The sequence below is a fragment of the Ranitomeya variabilis genome, chromosome 6 (assembly GCF_051348905.1).
Source record: "Ranitomeya variabilis isolate aRanVar5 chromosome 6, aRanVar5.hap1, whole genome shotgun sequence".
NCBI lineage: Eukaryota > Metazoa > Chordata > Amphibia > Anura > Dendrobatidae > Ranitomeya > Ranitomeya variabilis.
Window position 1 is genome coordinate 542772603 of NC_135237.1, and position 18248 is coordinate 542790850.

Below are 18248 nucleotides of genomic sequence, written 5' to 3' on the forward strand. Positions count from 1 at the left end.
CAATATATATATAAAAAAAGTTTAGGAAGCCGGACAGAAAAGATGGAGATGGTAACCGGTCTATAAATATGTGCACCCTTGGGTGTAGATGAACTGTAAATCTGCAGATTTCACAATGTTCACTTTCCTGCAGGGAGAGGCGCTGAGGTTTCCTGCCATAGGTATGACCATGCTTTATTTAACACAGACATGATAAATCAGCTTTCAGTTCTGTATCCAATCAGGAGCTCGGCTGTGCTCTACAGAAATCACTTTTTTTTTTTTTTTTAATAATATATTGTCCTGCAGGGAAAGTTATGGAACTTTGCCATTGATGTCATTAGTGGATTTTCCCCCATTCCTGTAATATATCGCAAGTGAACGTCTTCTAGTCCCCGGCTTTTTCCCGGTCAGTTTTCTGCCTTTACCTGCAGTGATATCAGAATGTGCTGATTCGGAGAACAGATGATGGCAGTGATGGATCCGCCCCCGTCTCCTCCTCTGAGGATTCTGCCTATCAACGATCTCCTGCAGCTGCTTCTCCCCACCATGTAACTTGGACGAGTGTTATCCATCATTTTGACTGACAGCCCTCATCCCTTGTTATTCATTCAATGAGGCCGTGCACGTCTGATTTTTCCAAACAGTCCAAGAGAGAAAGGAAAAAAAAAAAAATTGCAGCACACTCTCAGCGCGCGCGCACACTCTCAGCGCGCGCGCACACTCTCAGCGCGCGCGTGCGCACACTCTCAGCGCGCGCGCGCACACTCTCAGCGCGCGCGCGCGCACACTCTCAGCGCGCGCGCGCGCACACTGCTTTATCAAGGTACCTAACAGGCGGATCTGTTATGTATTTCTGTGACTGATCATGTGTGAACCCAAAAGAAATGAAGGACAGCTTCCAATCCAGGTGAAAAAAACTTCTTTTATTGTGCCGAGTGCAACGTTTCAACCATCAAAGGTGTTTTTCAAGCATCATGTGTGAACATCGGCCTCCGCAATCACACACCACACTACCACCGCCCTCCGCAGAGAACACCAATATATAGAAATTGTTGGATCTTCTATTTTTTTTCTCTCATTCTAATATACAAATACTCCCGAGTTTATTTCTTTCAGTTGATTTTTACAGCAGAGACGTCTCCCGCAGCCGCGCACCGACTCTGCAGTGTTTAATCTGGCACCAGCAGGAATTCCACATAACTGAGCACATTCATCGCCACGAGCCGTCAGCTCAGGAAGGCTGATCGTGTGAATCAGGAGCTCCTATATTCACGCAGGACGCCGGAATACAACTATTTACTTTGCAAGAGATGAAATATGAATATGAGGAGCTACAAGAAGGAACCTCTTAAAGTGAACTCGCCGGTAACGTTTCCACTGGTTACCCTTTTCCCAGTGCAGAGCGCCATGGCTATTACGGCCTCTAGGGGGCGATCTGGATGTAGATTTGATTCAGGCCAATCAGTGTCATGTATTCCTATATAGGTAGATCTCCCCCTAGTGGTGACAATAAGTAGAAGATCGTGTGAGGATTTCCGCATCACTACAGAAGGGGGAGCCATGTCTGAAGGCCTGGTAGGACTAAAATGTACCCACTCATCCCTATAGCTGGTGCCCAAAACTTCTGAGGGTTTGCTAGACCCCCTTTGTGGAGTTGAAACTATTTGACAATTGTTACTATTTTCCAGCTTTGGGCCATTAGTGAACTCTCTTAAATGGGCCCCGTGTTGTCCTGTTACTTGGGCAGTGTAGGTCTAGTACTGGTTCCATTAATTGGGCCCTCCATGACTATTATTGAATTAATCGGGTGCTCCCAGACTGCAATTGTCCGGTACTTCCAGACCTTATTATTCAATTAGACCACATTTATCCGGGAGCCCCAGGACCTCATCTATCCGGGAGCCCCAGGACCGCGTCTATCCGGGAGCCCCAGGACCGCGTCTATCCGGGAGCCCCAGGACCGCGTCTATCCGGGAGCCCCAGGACCGCGTCTATCCGGGAGCCCCAGGACCGCGTCTATCCGGGAGCCCCAGGACCGCGTCTATCCGGGAGCCCCAGGACCGCGTCTATCCGGGAGCCCCAGGACCGCGTCTATCCGGGAGCCCCAGGACCGCGTCTATCCGGGAGCCCCAGGACCGCGTCTATCCGGGAGCCCCAGGACCGCGTCTATCCGGGAGCCCCAGGACCGCGTCTATCCGGGAGCCCCAGGACCGCGTCTATCCGGGAGCCCCAGGACCGCGTCTATCCGGGAGCCCCAGGACCGCGTCTATCCGGGAGCCCCAGGACCGCGTCTATCCGGGAGCCCCAGGACCGCGTCTATCCGGGAGCCCCAGGACCGCGTCTATCCGGGAGCCCCAGGACCGCGTCTATCCGGGAGCCCCAGGACCGCGTCTATCCGGGAGCCCCAGGACCGCGTCTATCCGGGAGCCCCAGGACCGCGTCTATCCGGGAGCCCCAGGACCGCATCTATCCGGGAGCCCCAGGACCGCGTCTATCCGGGAACCCCAGGACCGCGTCTATCCGGGAGCCCCAGGACCGCGTCTATCCGGGAGCCCCAGGACCGCGTCTATCCGGGAGCCCCAGGACCGCGTCTATCCGGGAGCCCCAGGACCGCATCTATCCGGGAGCCCCAGGACCGCGTCTATCCGGGAGCCCCAGGACCGCATCTATCCGGGAGCCCCAGGACCGCATCTATCCGGGAGCCCCAGGACCGCGTCTATCCGGGAGCCCCAGGACCGCGTCTATCCGGGAGCCCCAGGACCGCGTCTATCCGGGAGCCCCAGGACCGCATCTATCCGGGAGCCCCAGGACCGCATCTATCCGGGAGCCCCAGGACCGCGTCTATCCGGGAGCCCCAGGACCTCTTCTATCCGGGAGCCCCAGGACCGCATCTATCCGGGAGCCCCAGGACCGCATCTATCCGGGAGCCCCACAGACAGCATTATTTCGGGGCTATAATAGGGCATTATATTATTCTCAGCCAGGACCTCAGAAGGTACAATACTGTACAGCTATCGATTGAACCCAAGCCCATCCTTTCCGGAACATACCTCATCCGAATATATACTGGGCAGCAATGTTTGTACATTTAGCAATATCCACAAAGGTGGGTTACACATCCAGCTCTCCTGATGCATACATGACCCTGTGCGCCTCACAATTCAAAGATTCCCGTGTGAATAAAATGACAGTAATAAAGTTCCCCTTTAATAAGGGCCTCCAGCGAGGGCAGCCCCTGTGGTTCCACGATACGTAGCGATATTAGGGCGAACACTCCACCGGCCGCATTCCGGGAAGGTTACAGGAATATATAGAACAGTCAGGGGCAGGGAGGTCGGCTCCTCTGGAAACTGGGAATGTTAATTGCGCAGATTAAGGATTCACATTACACCCATGGGAATGTCTGGATGATTATAAGCCTATAATGGTCACATGCTCACTACTGCCCCCATCAGGCACATATTACTCTGCATAAACAATTCTCTTGGTCACCATTTTGCATTTTCTATTATGGAGCTGAGTCACAGTGGCTGAGCGGAAGAAAAGATATCCAGCACCCCAAGTTAATAGAAGGCTAAGGGCAGTGGGAGTCTTCTAGAGTGGCGAATACTTATAAAGAGAGTCCTTTTCAGGAGACCTGTCTGGTCCTGGATTACACAGACATGGATGGACGAGGTGTAATTCCTCATTTCCCCTGTGGGAGTGCTGCAGGGAAAGTCACTTACTGCCAGGCGTCTCACAGATTGCAGCGATCCCAGCAGGAGGACACTGTCTGATCAAGAAGGAATTGTGCAAAGTAGAGAGCCCCTTTAAAGTGTCAGCCGCAATAAAAAATCCCCCTGGTACAATAATTACTGACGGTTTATTCTCCGTTTTCCTGAATCCTGTGAGGCCGACATGTAACAATTATCTTTAAAATCCTCAGAACTGAGAAGCTTTGTCTCCTTCACAACCAGAAGGAAGAGAGTTGGATCCAATCCAAAAGGTGTAGGAAGAAGCCATAGTTCTTACCAAGAAGAACAAACCTATCATTACTGTGTGAGCCCCCCATTGTATCCGTCACCACATGGTTTCTACAGAGCAGCAGATCATGGGTGCACGTTAACCCTTTCCAGTCCATGGTAATTTTCTTTTTTTTTTTACTATATAATGTGCTGTTGAAAAAAAAAAAAAAATTATAGATAGAAAATTGATTGACCACCAGACAGTGTCCAAAGACAAGAGTGGGCTTGAAAACAAAATGTGTCAGAGTATACAGAAAGCTCCCTCTAGTGGTGGCTGTAAGGGACTACAATTTTATATTTTATTCTGCCTATGCAGAGGATTCAGACCTGTCCTGGAATACACAGACAATCCCATAAATATGATTCTGTATCAGACCTGTCCTGGATTACACAGACAATCCCATAAATATGATTCTGTATCAGACCGGTCATGGATTACACAGACAATCCCATAAATATGATTCAGTATCAGACCTGTCATGGATTACACAGACAATCCCATAAATATGATTCTGTATCAGACCTGTCCTGGATTACACAGACAATCCCATAAATATGATTCTGTATCAGACCGGTCCTGGATTACACAGACAATCCCATAAATATGATTCTTTATCAGACCGGTCATGGATTACACAGACAATCCCATAAATATGATTCTGTATCAGACCTGTCCTGGATTACACAGACAATCCCATAAATATGATTCTGTATCAGACCTGTCCTGGATTACACAGACAATCCCATAAATATGATTCTGTATCAGACCTGTCCTGGATTACACAGACAATCCCATAAATATGATTCTGTATCAGACCGGTCCTGGATTACACAGACAATCCCATAAATATGATTCTGTATCAGACCGGTCATGGATTACACAGACAATCCCATAAATATGATTCTGTATCAGACCTGTCCTGGATTACACAGACAATCCCATAAATATGATTCTGTATCAGACCTGTCCTGGATTACACAGACAATCCCATAAATATGATTCTGTATCAGACCTGTCCTGGATTACACAGACAATCCCATAAATATGATTCTGTATCAGACCGGTCATGGAATACACAGACAATCCCATAAATATGATTCTGTATCAGACCTGTCCTGGATTACACAGACAATCCCATAAATATGATTCTGTATCAGACCTGTCCTGGATTACACAGACAATCCCATAAATATGATTCTGTATCAGACCGGTCATGGAATACACAGACAATCCCATAAATATGATTCTGTATCAGACCGGTCCTGGATTACACAGACAATCCCATAAATATGATTCAGTATCAGACCTGTCCTGGATTACACAGACAATCCCATAAATATGATTCTGTATCAGACCTGTCCTGGATTACACAGACAATCCCATAAATATGAAATGACTTGACGAGGTGTAATTCCTCATTTCTCCTGTGGGAGCGCTGCAGGGAAAGTCGCTTACTGCCAGGTGTCCTCACTATACCAGACATCTGATCATTATAAAGAGTTAATGATTAATCAGCTCAGAGGATTAGCACTTCGATTACGATCTCCTGCCCCTCGTTTCCATAAGATAACATCTGACTATTACAGGTACAGTGCAGTGAATGTCGCCATTGCAAATAGTAAAAATGCAAATACTGTTAAATGGAAACTAGAAGTCAGATTGTTCCTACAGTAAATGTAAAAATATACGGTAGTTTTCCAAAACTCAAAAGGGGAAAATGTGGAGCGTGTTCATCCCCGGTCAACTTATGCTGCAAATTTGAAACACTTTTTACTCAATACGAAAATTAGAGTAAAATCAGGAGTAAATCAGCAGCAAAAAAAGCAACAAAATCCTTATTTAACACATGGAGATTTTGCCGCAAATTTCCAGGGAGATCATCAGATTATATTACACAGTACAAGTTCCACCCCCGAGGATCTGCCCTAAGACCTATGTTCACCCTTTATCCAGGGGTTGTTGGTGTAGGGGAGTAATGCTGCCCCTTCTATAACAGCTAATGGACGGAGGCAGCCATGGAAATGGGAACACTAGTCTCTACACTACGTCTGTCGGCCTCAGGAGAAGGTGCAGTCAAGATCACGGGGGAGGGGAGAGGTAAGGAGAGAAAGGGTTACAAGACGGCTAATAAGAAAGTCATCAGATCACGAAAACACAGAATAAAACATCAGATGGCATCAATCACCCAGAGAACAAATAAAGCTATACATTCCATCACGGGCAATTAACCAATCCTTCCCAAAGAAACAAACATCAGCTGTCATTGGTCCAGACAGCCAAGGAGATCTCTGATGGAACCACTAACAGGACTACAGATTCCTAACACATGTACAGCATAGGAGCAGTATTATAGTAGTTATATTACTGTACATAGGGGGCAGTGTTATAGTAGTTATATTCTTGTACATAGGGGCTGTATTATAGAAGTTATATTCTTGTACATAGGAGCAGTATTATAGTAGTTATATTCTTGTGCATAGGAGCAGTATTATAGTAGTTATATTCTTGTATATAGGGGCAGTATTATAGTAGTTATATTCTTGTACATAGGAGCAGTATTATAGCACTTATATTCTTGTGCATAGGAGCAGTATTATAGTAGTTATATTCTTGTATATAGGGGCAGTATTATAGTAGTTATATTCTTGTACATAGGAGCAGTATTATTGTAGTTATATTCCTGTACATAGGAGCAGTATTATTGTAGTTATATTCCTGTACATAGGAGCATTATTATAGGAGTTATATTCTTGTACATAGGGGCAGTATTATAGTAGTTATATTCTTGTACATAGGAGCAGTATTATAGTAGTTATATTCTTGTACATAGAGGCAGTATTATAGTAGTTATATTATTGTACATAGGGGCAGTATTATAGTAGTTCTATTCTTGTATATAGGGGCAGTATTATAGTAGTTATATTCTTGTACATATGAGCAGTATTATAGTAGTTATATTCTTGTACATAGGAGCAGTATTATAGTAGTTATATTCTTGTACATAGGAGCAGTATTATAGTAGTTATATTCTTGTACATAGGAGCAGTATTATAGTAGTTATATTCTTGTACATAGGAGCAGTATTATAGTAGTTATATTCTTGTGCATAGGAGCAGTATTATAGTAGTTATATTCTTGTACATAGGAGCAGTATTATAGCACTTATATTCTTGTGCATAGGAGCAGTATTATAGTAGTTATATTCTTGTATATAGGGGCAGTATTATAGTAGTTATATTCTTGTACATAGGAGCAGTATTATTGTAGTTATATTCCTGTACATAGGAGCAGTATTATTGTAGTTATATTCCTGTACATAGGAGCATTATTATAGGAGTTATATTCTTGTACATAGGAGCAGTATTATAGTAGTTATATTCTTGTACATAGAGGCAGTATTATAGTAGTTATATTATTGTACATAGGGGCAGTATTATAGTAGTTCTATTCTTGTACATAGGGGCAGTATTATATTAGTTATATTATTGTACATAGGAGCAGTATTATAGTAGTTATATTCTTGTACATATGAGCAGTATTATAGTAGTTATATTCTTGTACATAGGAGCAGTATTATAGTAGTTATATTCTTGTACATAGGGGCAGTATTATAGTAGTTATATTCTTGTACATAGGAGCAGTATTATAGTAGTTATATTCTTGTACATAGAGGCAGTATTATAGTAGTTATATTATTGTACATAGGGGCAGTATTATAGTAGTTATATTCTTGTACACAGGGGCAGTATTATAGTAGTTATATTCTTGTACATAGGAGCAGTATTATAGTAGTTATATTCTTGTACATAGGAGCAGTATTATAGTAGTTATATTCTTGTACATATGAGCAGTATTATAGTAGTTATATTCTTGTACATAGGAGCAGTATTATAGTAGTTATATTCTTGTACATAGGAGCAGTATTATAGTAGTTATATTCTTGTACATAGGAGCAGTATTATAGTAGTTATATTCTTGTACATAGGAGCAGTATTATAGTAGTTATATTCTTGTACATAGGAGCAGTATTATAGTAGTTATATTCTTGTACATAGGAGCAGTATTATAGTAGTTATATTCTTGTACATAGGAGCAGTATTATAGTAGTTATATTCTTGTACATAGGAGCAGTATTATAGTAGTTATATTCTTGTGCATAGGAGCAGTATTATAGTAGTTATATTCTTGTACATAGGAGCAGTATTATAGCACTTATATTCTTGTGCATAGGAGCAGTATTATAGTAGTTATATTCTTGTATATAGGGGCAGTATTATAGTAGTTATATTCTTGTACATAGGAGCAGTATTATTGTAGTTATATTCCTGTACATAGGAGCATTATTATAGGAGTTATATTCTTGTACATAGGAGCAGTATTATAGTAGTTATATTCTTGTACATAGAGGCAGTATTATAGTAGTTATATTATTGTACATAGGGGCAGTATTATAGTAGTTCTATTCTTGTACATAGGGGCAGTATTATATTAGTTATATTATTGTACATAGGAGCAGTATTATAGTAGTTATATTCTTGTACATATGAGCAGTATTATAGTAGTTATATTCTTGTACATAGGAGCAGTATTATAGTAGTTATATTCTTGTACATAGGGGCAGTATTATAGTAGTTATATTCTTGTACATAGGAGCAGTATTATAGTAGTTATATTCTTGTACATAGAGGCAGTATTATAGTAGTTATATTATTGTACATAGGGGCAGTATTATAGTAGTTATATTCTTGTACACAGGGGCAGTATTATAGTAGTTATATTCTTGTACATAGGAGCAGTATTATAGTAGTTATATTCTTGTACATAGGAGCAGTATTATAGAAGTTATATTCTTGTACATAGGAGCAGTATTATAGTAGTTATATTCTTGTACATATGAGCAGTATTATAGTAGTTATATTCTTGTACATAGGAGCAGTATTATAGTAGTTATATTCTTGTACATAGGAGCAGTATTATAGTAGTTATATTCTTGTACATAGGGGCAGTATTATAGTAGTTATATTCTTGTATATAGGAGCAGTATTATAGTAGTTATATTCTTGTACATAGGAGCAGTATTATAGTAGTTATATTCTTGTGCATAGGGGCAGTATTATAGTAGTTATATTCTTGTACATAGGGGCAGTATTGTAGCAGTTATATTCAAGTACATGAGAGCAGTATTATGGTAGTTATTCATGTCCGTAATTCAAATAACATGGAAGGTTTACTTGCATAACAAAGGTTTGAAATATACAGTATTTCCTAATTGAAAGGATCAAAAAGAGTTATAAAGGACCCTTTCCTATTTCAGAGTATTTTTTCTATTTTACATAGGTGAGGCCAATACGCTGATAAAGCCGTTATCAGAGACCGCATCATTATAACCTGCAGGCTGCGGACCGCCATAGAGCTGACGGTGGTCCTGGGGCGGCTGTATCCTGTCACTGATCCTCAGTGTAATCTCCCTGCAGTTGCCTAGGACTAGTGTAGGATTAACAAGAAGCAAACATCTGGGTGGTGAAGTCTGTGATGGAGGCTTCACCGCACAGATAACAGAGGAATCTCAGCTCGGGGTCACAAGTAAATGAATCCACTGGGAAATCAGCGCAAGAGAATGAAAATTCCCCATAAATAACAAATAAGACCCGTCCACATCATCGGCACTAACAAAGCGATTTTATTTAAAACAGGTCATAAGAAATAAAAAAAAATGCAGATGAAAAATGGAATAAAAAGCATGTAAAAAAAAATAATCTAAGGAAAGTAACCTAAATTAGTTAGTTGGTGAAGAAATGGTACAGAAAATCTGCTGCATCAAAACCACACAAAATATTCATAGTGGGGAGCTCAGTCCTAAAATCCTCTGTGCTGCTGTGAGACCAAGCTCAGTCTTTGTTATGTGATCTGCTGATGTATATTCCTCTGCTGCCACATACAGAAAAGCCTTTACGGATATAATGGAGGGTCACTGCCTGCTGCAAAGTCAACACACTGCGCCCCTAATAAAGAATTGGCAGATCACATGAGAGCAGCAGTAATAACATTTTGACCCCCCCCCACTCCACATTTGTCATGGAGCCGATATTGATGACACAATATAATATGCCAACGCTGCCTATCTGGTATCCGCAGTAAAACCGCAAGGAAACCGCCCGGTGCGCACAAGACCGAAAAGAAGGAGAACAGGGAAACGAAGAGCTCAGTGTCACAAAGAACAGCGGATCGCTCTAAGATGTACCGTAAGTCGTCACCGGGCGTCAGAGCAGCTTGTGACGAGCACTAAATCAATGCCGCCTCCTAAACGGACGATTTACAGAACAATTTCCTGCAATTAAATCAATCACAGCCATCAGATTAGACAACGTGTCGCCCCCAGCAAATTATAGGGGGCTGCAAGACTATGATGAAAAGAGGAGCAAAGGAAGGCAGTCCAGAGTCAGAAGTGCAACCTTAAAGGGATGGTACAGAGAGTGTGTATGTGTGCGCGCATGCGCATATGTATGTATATGTATATATATATATGTGTGTGTGTGTGTGTGTGTGTGTGTGTGCGCATGCGCATATGTATGTATATGTGTGTGTGTGTGTGTGTGTGTGTGTGTGTGTGTGTGTGTGTGTGTGTGTGTGTGTGTGTGTGTGTGTGTGTGTGTGTGTGTGTATATATATATATATATATATATATATTATATATATATACATACATACATACACACACACACGCACACATATACATACATGTACAAATATTACTATGAACCACTCTGGGCCTGATTCACCAAGTCTGCCACTGATGATCAGTCCTCTGGAGCAGCAAACAATGAATTCATCAGTCCATCAGGAACGTTACTCCCATCACAGCCTGGAATAATCTTCAGTCATTTTTTTTTGCTGTAAACAAATGATGAATTTGACAGCCACACCCCCATTCCGCTAGGCTCCTCCTACTTTTCAAAAAGTTGATGTAAAAAAACAACAACTCATTTTTGCATGAGTTGCAGAAAACTTCTTGCCTAAAGTATCAGAGCATCCATCTGTAATATTTAAAAAAAAAAAAAAAAAAAATTGGGGCGGTAAAGGGGAGGTACTGTAAACAAACAAACACCATAGGTTGCTCCCCAGAAACTGGAGCATGTGCAGTTTGCTGTGCCTGGTGTGTGCGTCGATACAGAGCATGTGCAGAGGAGACGCGTCCTCAGCCCACAGCACAGAATATAGGCTGCGCCTGCTCCGGACCCCCGCTGCAGCTCCATAATGTAAGAGTTGGAGCGTCATCTACATCGATCAGCAGAGAGGCCCTGACTGATTCTACAGGACATTTAGAGGTCTGGTAACGCCCAGCGGACACTTGAGACCAAATTTGCATTTAGACCCTTCCCCCATGGCATAAAATGTGCATCCATCAACAGGATCCAGGGAGCATAGTATTGGCCACTTTATCTACTTGTGAGGCCCAAAATTATGTGTTGTCAAGTTTTTGTAAAATTACTCATGTAAAAGTGCCATGGAATAAATGGCGCTATAAAAATGTATAAAATCTATAGAGGCTATAGTATTAATAAACCCCGCCCACTCCCATAAACTCCTCCCACATGGAAACTGGCCTTGCTCCTCCACTTTCAGCTCTGGATCCCTCCCACTGGTCGTGTGACATAAGCAATGTTGCATGACCGCTGCAGTCCATCAGTGGCTGCCGATAGGCTGCAGCATTCATAATTATGTCATGGTGGTTGTCCCTTTAAGTTACGGTAATAAAAAGAGATACAAGTGCCAATTTCTCAAAGCTTTTACTCCCAAAAACTGGAATTAAAAGTTTTGAAAAGTCAAAATGTTTTAGATTAAAGGGGAGTTGGGCAAATATTTCAAAATTTTGGGCTTTTTCAGCCCAGTCTGAAATTGGCTCCAGTGCTGGGGTCTGGCCACGCTCGCCCACCAAATTAAAAGTGACCACGCTTTGTATTGCAGAAAGGTTACTCCCAAAATCACTGACGCGGCGCAAGGAGGAGCGATCAACTCAGAAGAGGAGCCAAATTCATTAAGTTTTATGCCCCTTTTTATGAATCAAGCCCCTTGTACTCCAGTAAGAGAAAAGAGAACACTAAAGATTTGTCACAAATTACGTCATTATTGATAATGGGGGGCCGGGGAGTCACTGAGAAGGACTGAAGACTAAATCGGTCAAAAAAAAAAAAAAAAGGAACCGTTGCCCCTAGCAACAGAACACATTTTTAAATCTTTTCCCATACAGGTTAACAGAGGAAAGTTCTGCCTTGTTGCCATGGCGACTGTTTATGTTATTTCCACTGGTTTTAGAGACTTAAATAATATGACAGGACGTTCAGGAATCCCCCCGGCCCACCAGGAGCACTGATTTCGGTCACCTATAGAAGCAGACACGTTCCCACACGCAGCCATGACTGATGGCCGCCGCTCGGTGGATGACTACTGTAGGTTTAGCGCGGCTTTAAGAAATCAGACCGGGTCCCGTGGCCGGGGAGAGGCCTCCTGACATGTTTCCAGCACACATGAATCACTGCTGTGATACCGGTGACTCGCCTCATTCATGGCGGAGCACATGAGGCAACTCCCTGACTGCCAGGCCCAGGACGACGCCTCACATTTTCCATAGAACGTACGGAGCCGACTGAAAACTGAGAAGAAAAAGCAGCGGATACAAAGAGCGAGTTATTTGTGGCCGGAGAACAGATGGAGCACAATGATGCCTCAGACAACCAGTCTGATTCTCCTGCAGCACATGCTGGGACTTGTAGTTCTCCTCTAGTCACCAGTTCACTAAAGAAGAACATCACATCTGACAGTATTTTACCGCAACGTCCAAAAAAAACTGAATGCTGAGATTAATGGGGTAAAACATGGGGGAAGAGCAAAACTTAATAGCACTCAATCACATCACACAATATGATTTGTTTTTGTACTTTTATGCTTTTCTTAAAGGGGTTGTACGACGTGTGACGTATTGCAATTCTGTACGTCTTAGGTGAAGGGAAAAAACAGGCATTGGAACCTGTTAGGCTTTGAATGCCTTTACATAGATTATTTTTTACTTTCTAAATGGAAAATTAAGCAACTTTTTGTTTAGTCTTTATCTGTCAGGGCTCTCTCTGCTCCCCCTTCCGTCTCTAAGTGTTAGAGGTAGCAGCAGGGGAGAAGGAAGGGGTTGAGTACATAAGATTTAAAGTGTGGAGAGGAGGGAAAGCATATATAGTCTCAGGGATGGTAAAACAGAGTAGGAGGAAAGCACAGGGAGAGGAAATGAGTGCCTTATCTGTCAGATCTCCTGGATCTGATGCTCTCTGCTAACCCCTCCCTTCTCTGTTAGAGATAGCAGTCAGGGAATGGGCAGGGTTTGTACACACATTTCCAACGTAGAGAGGGGAGAAAGCATGTATAGTTTCAAGGAGGGTAAAAGACTACAGATTAGGAGGAAAGGACAGGAAATGTGTGCAATAATGATATAGACAAGACCAGTTCAGCATTGTAGACTACTAGAAACTTCTTGGCATGGAGAAAGCCATTCCTGCCCGGCATGGCACAACGAAGATTCTCAAAAACGAGGAAATGAATGCTTTATCTGTCAGATCTCCTGGATCTGAGGCTCTCTCTGATCACCCCTCCATTTTTTAAGTGTTTTACATAGCAAGGCGGGCAGTGGTTGTATACAGATTTACAATGTGGAGAGGAGAGAAAGCATTTATAATTTCAGGGAGGGCAGAACAGGCTCCAGATTAGGAGGAAAGCATGTGGAGAGGAAATGAGTGCAGGGTAAAAGCTGTGCTGATGTAAGAGCTAACAGAGAAAATCCACAAGAAATGTTTGCTCTTCCCATAGCAAACGTATGCAGAAATCCACACTGCCGGTTGATTTCTACAGGACGTGGATCTCAATCTGCTTCTAATGTTTTTTGAACTGAAGGGAGTTGCAGTTTGACAGCCACCATGAGAGCAAACCAATGTATTAGACAATTGCATATATGACAATTCCATAATACTGTATGTCCAGACAATCACATTCCATTTTATCATCCTTTGCAGTGGAGACATCGGCTGTTTTATGGCTGCCTGTATCTGCTCCTGCATAGTCTACCTCAATGCTTTGGTACAAATCGATGCCAGTTAATGGCAGATAATGGGCATCTCTCTGCTCTACAGGTTCTTCTCCAAAAGCAGCAGGAGCCATTTAAATCATGGATCATTTAAAGGGCCGGATCACTATAAATCGATTTTTGCTTTGTAGCTTTATCATATATGAAAGAGATCAAGCAATAACTCTGACAAGCAGCCATCGATTGATTTCTTCTGTATATGGGATATAAAGCATTGACTGGGTATAAATTATATAGATGGAGCGGTGTTTGTCATGTGGCACAATGCCCAGCGACATCTCCTAGTATTACACGGGAGGGAACCTTCTACATAGTCTCATTAGGATGCACACACAATGCGGTCCGTATAGCGTTTAATGACAAGCTGACCTTCTACTATATGGATGTGCAGATGTAGCAGAGCTGAATGTGTGTCGACTCTTCTGGCATAAGAATGCAGTTAAAAAAAATAGATTCCTGGAAACTATTCATTAGGGAGCGTCCCAGGAGACTGAAATATAAAGAAGATGTAACTGGACTAGTGCCGGCTGACGGAACAAGAAATATGGCGACTGACCTGCCACATGATAATTTCACATCAAAGGTGGCAAGAGGTAAACCCGCATCATCCGATGCCTGGTCAAATGACAAACTCCGCTCTGCTGCATCCATAAACACAAGATCCCTCCTGAGATCACACGATTATGATCACTGATGGAGTTTTCCTCGCTCTCGGTGTCCGCTATCACCGGCTGCTGCCGATCACTGCTGGTCAGATCACTGTCATAACTTTGGACAAGACGTTTTGGCAGGTTCCATCTCCAACATTACATGACTGTATGAGACCCGACACGTCCGAGTCTATAGGCGACATCCGTGACTATTCCTGACCATTGACTCTTGTGGAGCTTTATGCGTTGGCTTTAAAAAAAAAATTGTGTTTGAAGTTGACAGATGTAGCAGAGCCGAGTGTGTATCACTTGTAAGAAAACATGTCAGCAGCGCTAAATGTGTTGAGGGTGTAAGTAATAATCATTTTTATTTATATAGCGCCAACATATTCTGCAGGGCTTCACATTATAGAGGGGACTTGTACCCACATACCGTATATATATTATATATTTTATATAAACTTTTATTGTGAGCTGATAATCCGGAATGTTTGGTAATCCAGCAGTTACTGGTTCCCATTGATGTTGGGTCAGTGGACACAGCAGGGATTTGGGGATTGTTCACACGCTGCGTTTTTGCAGATTTTACAGCACCAGTAAGGAGAATGAGATTTGTGAAGCCTCGTGCACACGCTGCTGATTTTTTCCTTGCAGATTTGAACCATCTAAGGAATGGGTCATGTATAAGTGCATAAAAACCCACATATTTTACGCATTCTGACAACTCTCGTTTTTGCATCAGAAAAATCTGCGACAAATATTCATCGTGTGCACGAAGCTTTAATCAATAGCGCTGCCCACATGGCACCCCGCTTCCTGCGGTTACTAATACACGATCTGTCTGGATTTGCACCATCACCTCCAGAACGAAGAACATTTCCCGTCTGGGACCCAGGAAAGTTGTGTGACAACCTCCCTGGCATCAGTACTGGGGTCGTATTGGTTGTCAGTCCGCTTGGGAAACATACTGTATATACTCTAGTATATGCTGAGATTTTCAGCCCATTTATTTTAGGCTGAAAGTGCCCCTCTCGGCTTATACTCGAGTATTTCTCCCAGGGGGGTCGGCGGCTGTGACATACTCACCTGCTCCTGGCGAGGTCCCTGCATCTCCGATGGTCTCCGGGCGCTGACAGCTTCTTCCAGCGTTGAGCGGTCACGTGGTACCGCTCATTAAAGTAATGAATATGGACGCGACTCCACTCCCATAGGGGTGGAGCCGCATATTCATTACTGTAATGAGCGGTACCACGTGACCGCTCAACGCTGGAAGAAGCTGTCAGTGCCCGGAGAAGACCATCAGGGAAGCTGCCAGGGACTGCGCCGGAAGCAGGTGAGTATAATGGGGAGGGTGACCAGCATTGCGCGATATTCACCTGTCCTCGTTCCACCGCGGGGCGCCGCTCCGCCTTCCGCATCCTCTGCTGTGACGCTCAGGTCAGAGGGTGTGATGAGGTGGTTAGTGCATGCCGTCCTCTGCCTGAAAGTCAGTGCAGAGGACGTGGAAGACACAGCGGCGCCTGATGGTGGAACGAGGACAGGTGAATATAGCAAGTGCTGGGGGCCTGAGCGACGAGAGGCGAGTATGTCTTTTTTTTTTTTAATAGCAGCAACAGCATATGGGGCAAATATCTTTATGGAGCATCTTATGGGGCCATAATCAACATATGTGCAGCATATGGGGCAAATGTGTCTATGAAGCATCTTATGGGGCCATTATTATCCTTTGTGCAGCATTATATGGGGCATATTTTAATATGGAGCATCTAATGGGGCCCATCATGAACTGTATGGAGCATTATATGGGGCTCCTGATTCAATATGGATATTCAAAAACACTTAACCTACTGATGTCTCAATTAATTTTACTTTTATTGGTATCTATTTTTTATTTTGAAATTTACCGGTAGCTGCTGCATTTCCCACCCTAGGCTTATACTCGAGTCATTAAGTTTAACCAGTTTTTTGTGGCAAATTTAGGGGTCTCGGCTTATGCTCGGGTATATATGGTAACTACTGTGTAATAATATCAGATGAGAAAGGAAACTGATACAAATGGATACAAAGTTCCCATCTGCAGTCACAGCTTCATCCTCCTCTGTGCGTCCCCTCCCTGAGGTTCCCCAGTTTCCTCCCAAACTGACATAGGACTGTTTCCTCCCACACTGACATAGGACTGTTTCCCTACATCATTATCCCACATGTGTAAATAGATGGAAAGCCCCAATGTAGATAACAGACTAATGCAGCGCTACGGCATAGGTTGGCGCCACATACGCGACCGCCATCTGTTGCATCTTACCTTGTGCAATAGCAATGGACTCGAATCTGTGCAGCTCCCTCAGCAGGCAGCTCCGCTCGGTGGAGTGCAGGCTGTAGATGAAGTCTCGGGCTCCTTGTGCCGTGTTCAGGGACTCCATAGGCTCCTTCCTCGGGTGCGTGCCCAACAGCCGGCAGCTTCGGAGCGAGACGGGGCAGCTCCCGGGATGTCTCCTGGCGCTCGTCCCCAGACAGCTCCACGGCTTGGGAGACATGGCGGGACGCAGAACAGTCCGGCTCCACAGCGCAAGCATGGTCATTGTCCTTGTAGTGCTAATAGTCAATACACAGGTGACTGCCTGGGCCAAGATAGGCGAGCTTCACCGATAAGAATAAACCTCGGGCTGTCAGCATATATCAATGTTTAGATGATTGCCTGGGCCAAGATAGGCAAGCTTCCTCGCAGGAGTGAACCGGTGTGTCCGTCAGAATATATCAATGTTTAGCTGAGCCAAGATAGGCAAGCTTCCTCGTAGGAGTGAACCGGTGTGTCCGTCAGAATATATCAATGTGCAGGTGATTGGCTGGGCCAAGACAGGCAAGTTTTCCAGCACGTATGAGCCTTGATGTAGCAAGTTTCACCAGTAGGAATAAACCTCTGTGTGTTCCTCAGCATAGATCGAAGAGTAGGTGACTGCTTGGGCCAAGATAAGCACGCTTCCCAGAAGGTATGAACCTCGTTGGCTCCGTCCGCCTATAGCAATGTTCAGATGTCTGCGTGGACCGAGATAGGCAGGCGTCACCGATATAAATGAGCCTCACCGGTGTGTCGGTTTGCATAGATCAATCTTCAGACGACTGCCTGGGCCAAGATAGGCAGGAATCCAAGAGTGAATGACCCTGGATGGGAGGTCAGCACTGGTGAGCGTGCATAGATCGGGGAGTAACGGCTGCTCACATGGGGTCTAGGGGTAATGCTCCGGCATTTCAGAGGTTAATGGCTGATAATCGGGAGATACAGTGCGGGATTAATAACACGCCGCGCATTCTACACCCGCCTATAAATAGCGCTGAGCGCACGGGGGCACAGCACGGGCATCCAGGAGGGCAGACACTCACCCTGCCCCGGGCACCATGCAGCCGGCACGTCCAGTCACCTCGGAGCCGCCGGCGGCAGCAGGATCAGGAGCGGCAGCAGCGGGCAGAGCGCTGTCCCCGGGAGAGAGGCG

General features: G+C 44.1%; 1 protein-coding gene across 2 annotated transcripts in view; it reads right to left on the minus strand.

Moving 5' to 3' along the window:
• TMEM65 (transmembrane protein 65) overlaps window positions 1-17523 on the minus strand; it is a 62507-nt gene extending 44984 nt beyond the window's left edge. The window contains exon 1 of one of the 2 annotated variants that reach the window (XM_077271188.1): window positions 17063-17523. In XM_077271188.1, the coding sequence (XP_077127303.1) occupies window positions 17063-17339 (277 nt within the window). In that variant the 5' untranslated portion in view covers window positions 17340-17523. The remainder of the gene's footprint in view (window positions 1-17062) is intronic. The other variant, XM_077271187.1, reaches the window with a different exon arrangement.
• Between the last annotated feature and the right edge of the window lie 725 nt (window positions 17524-18248).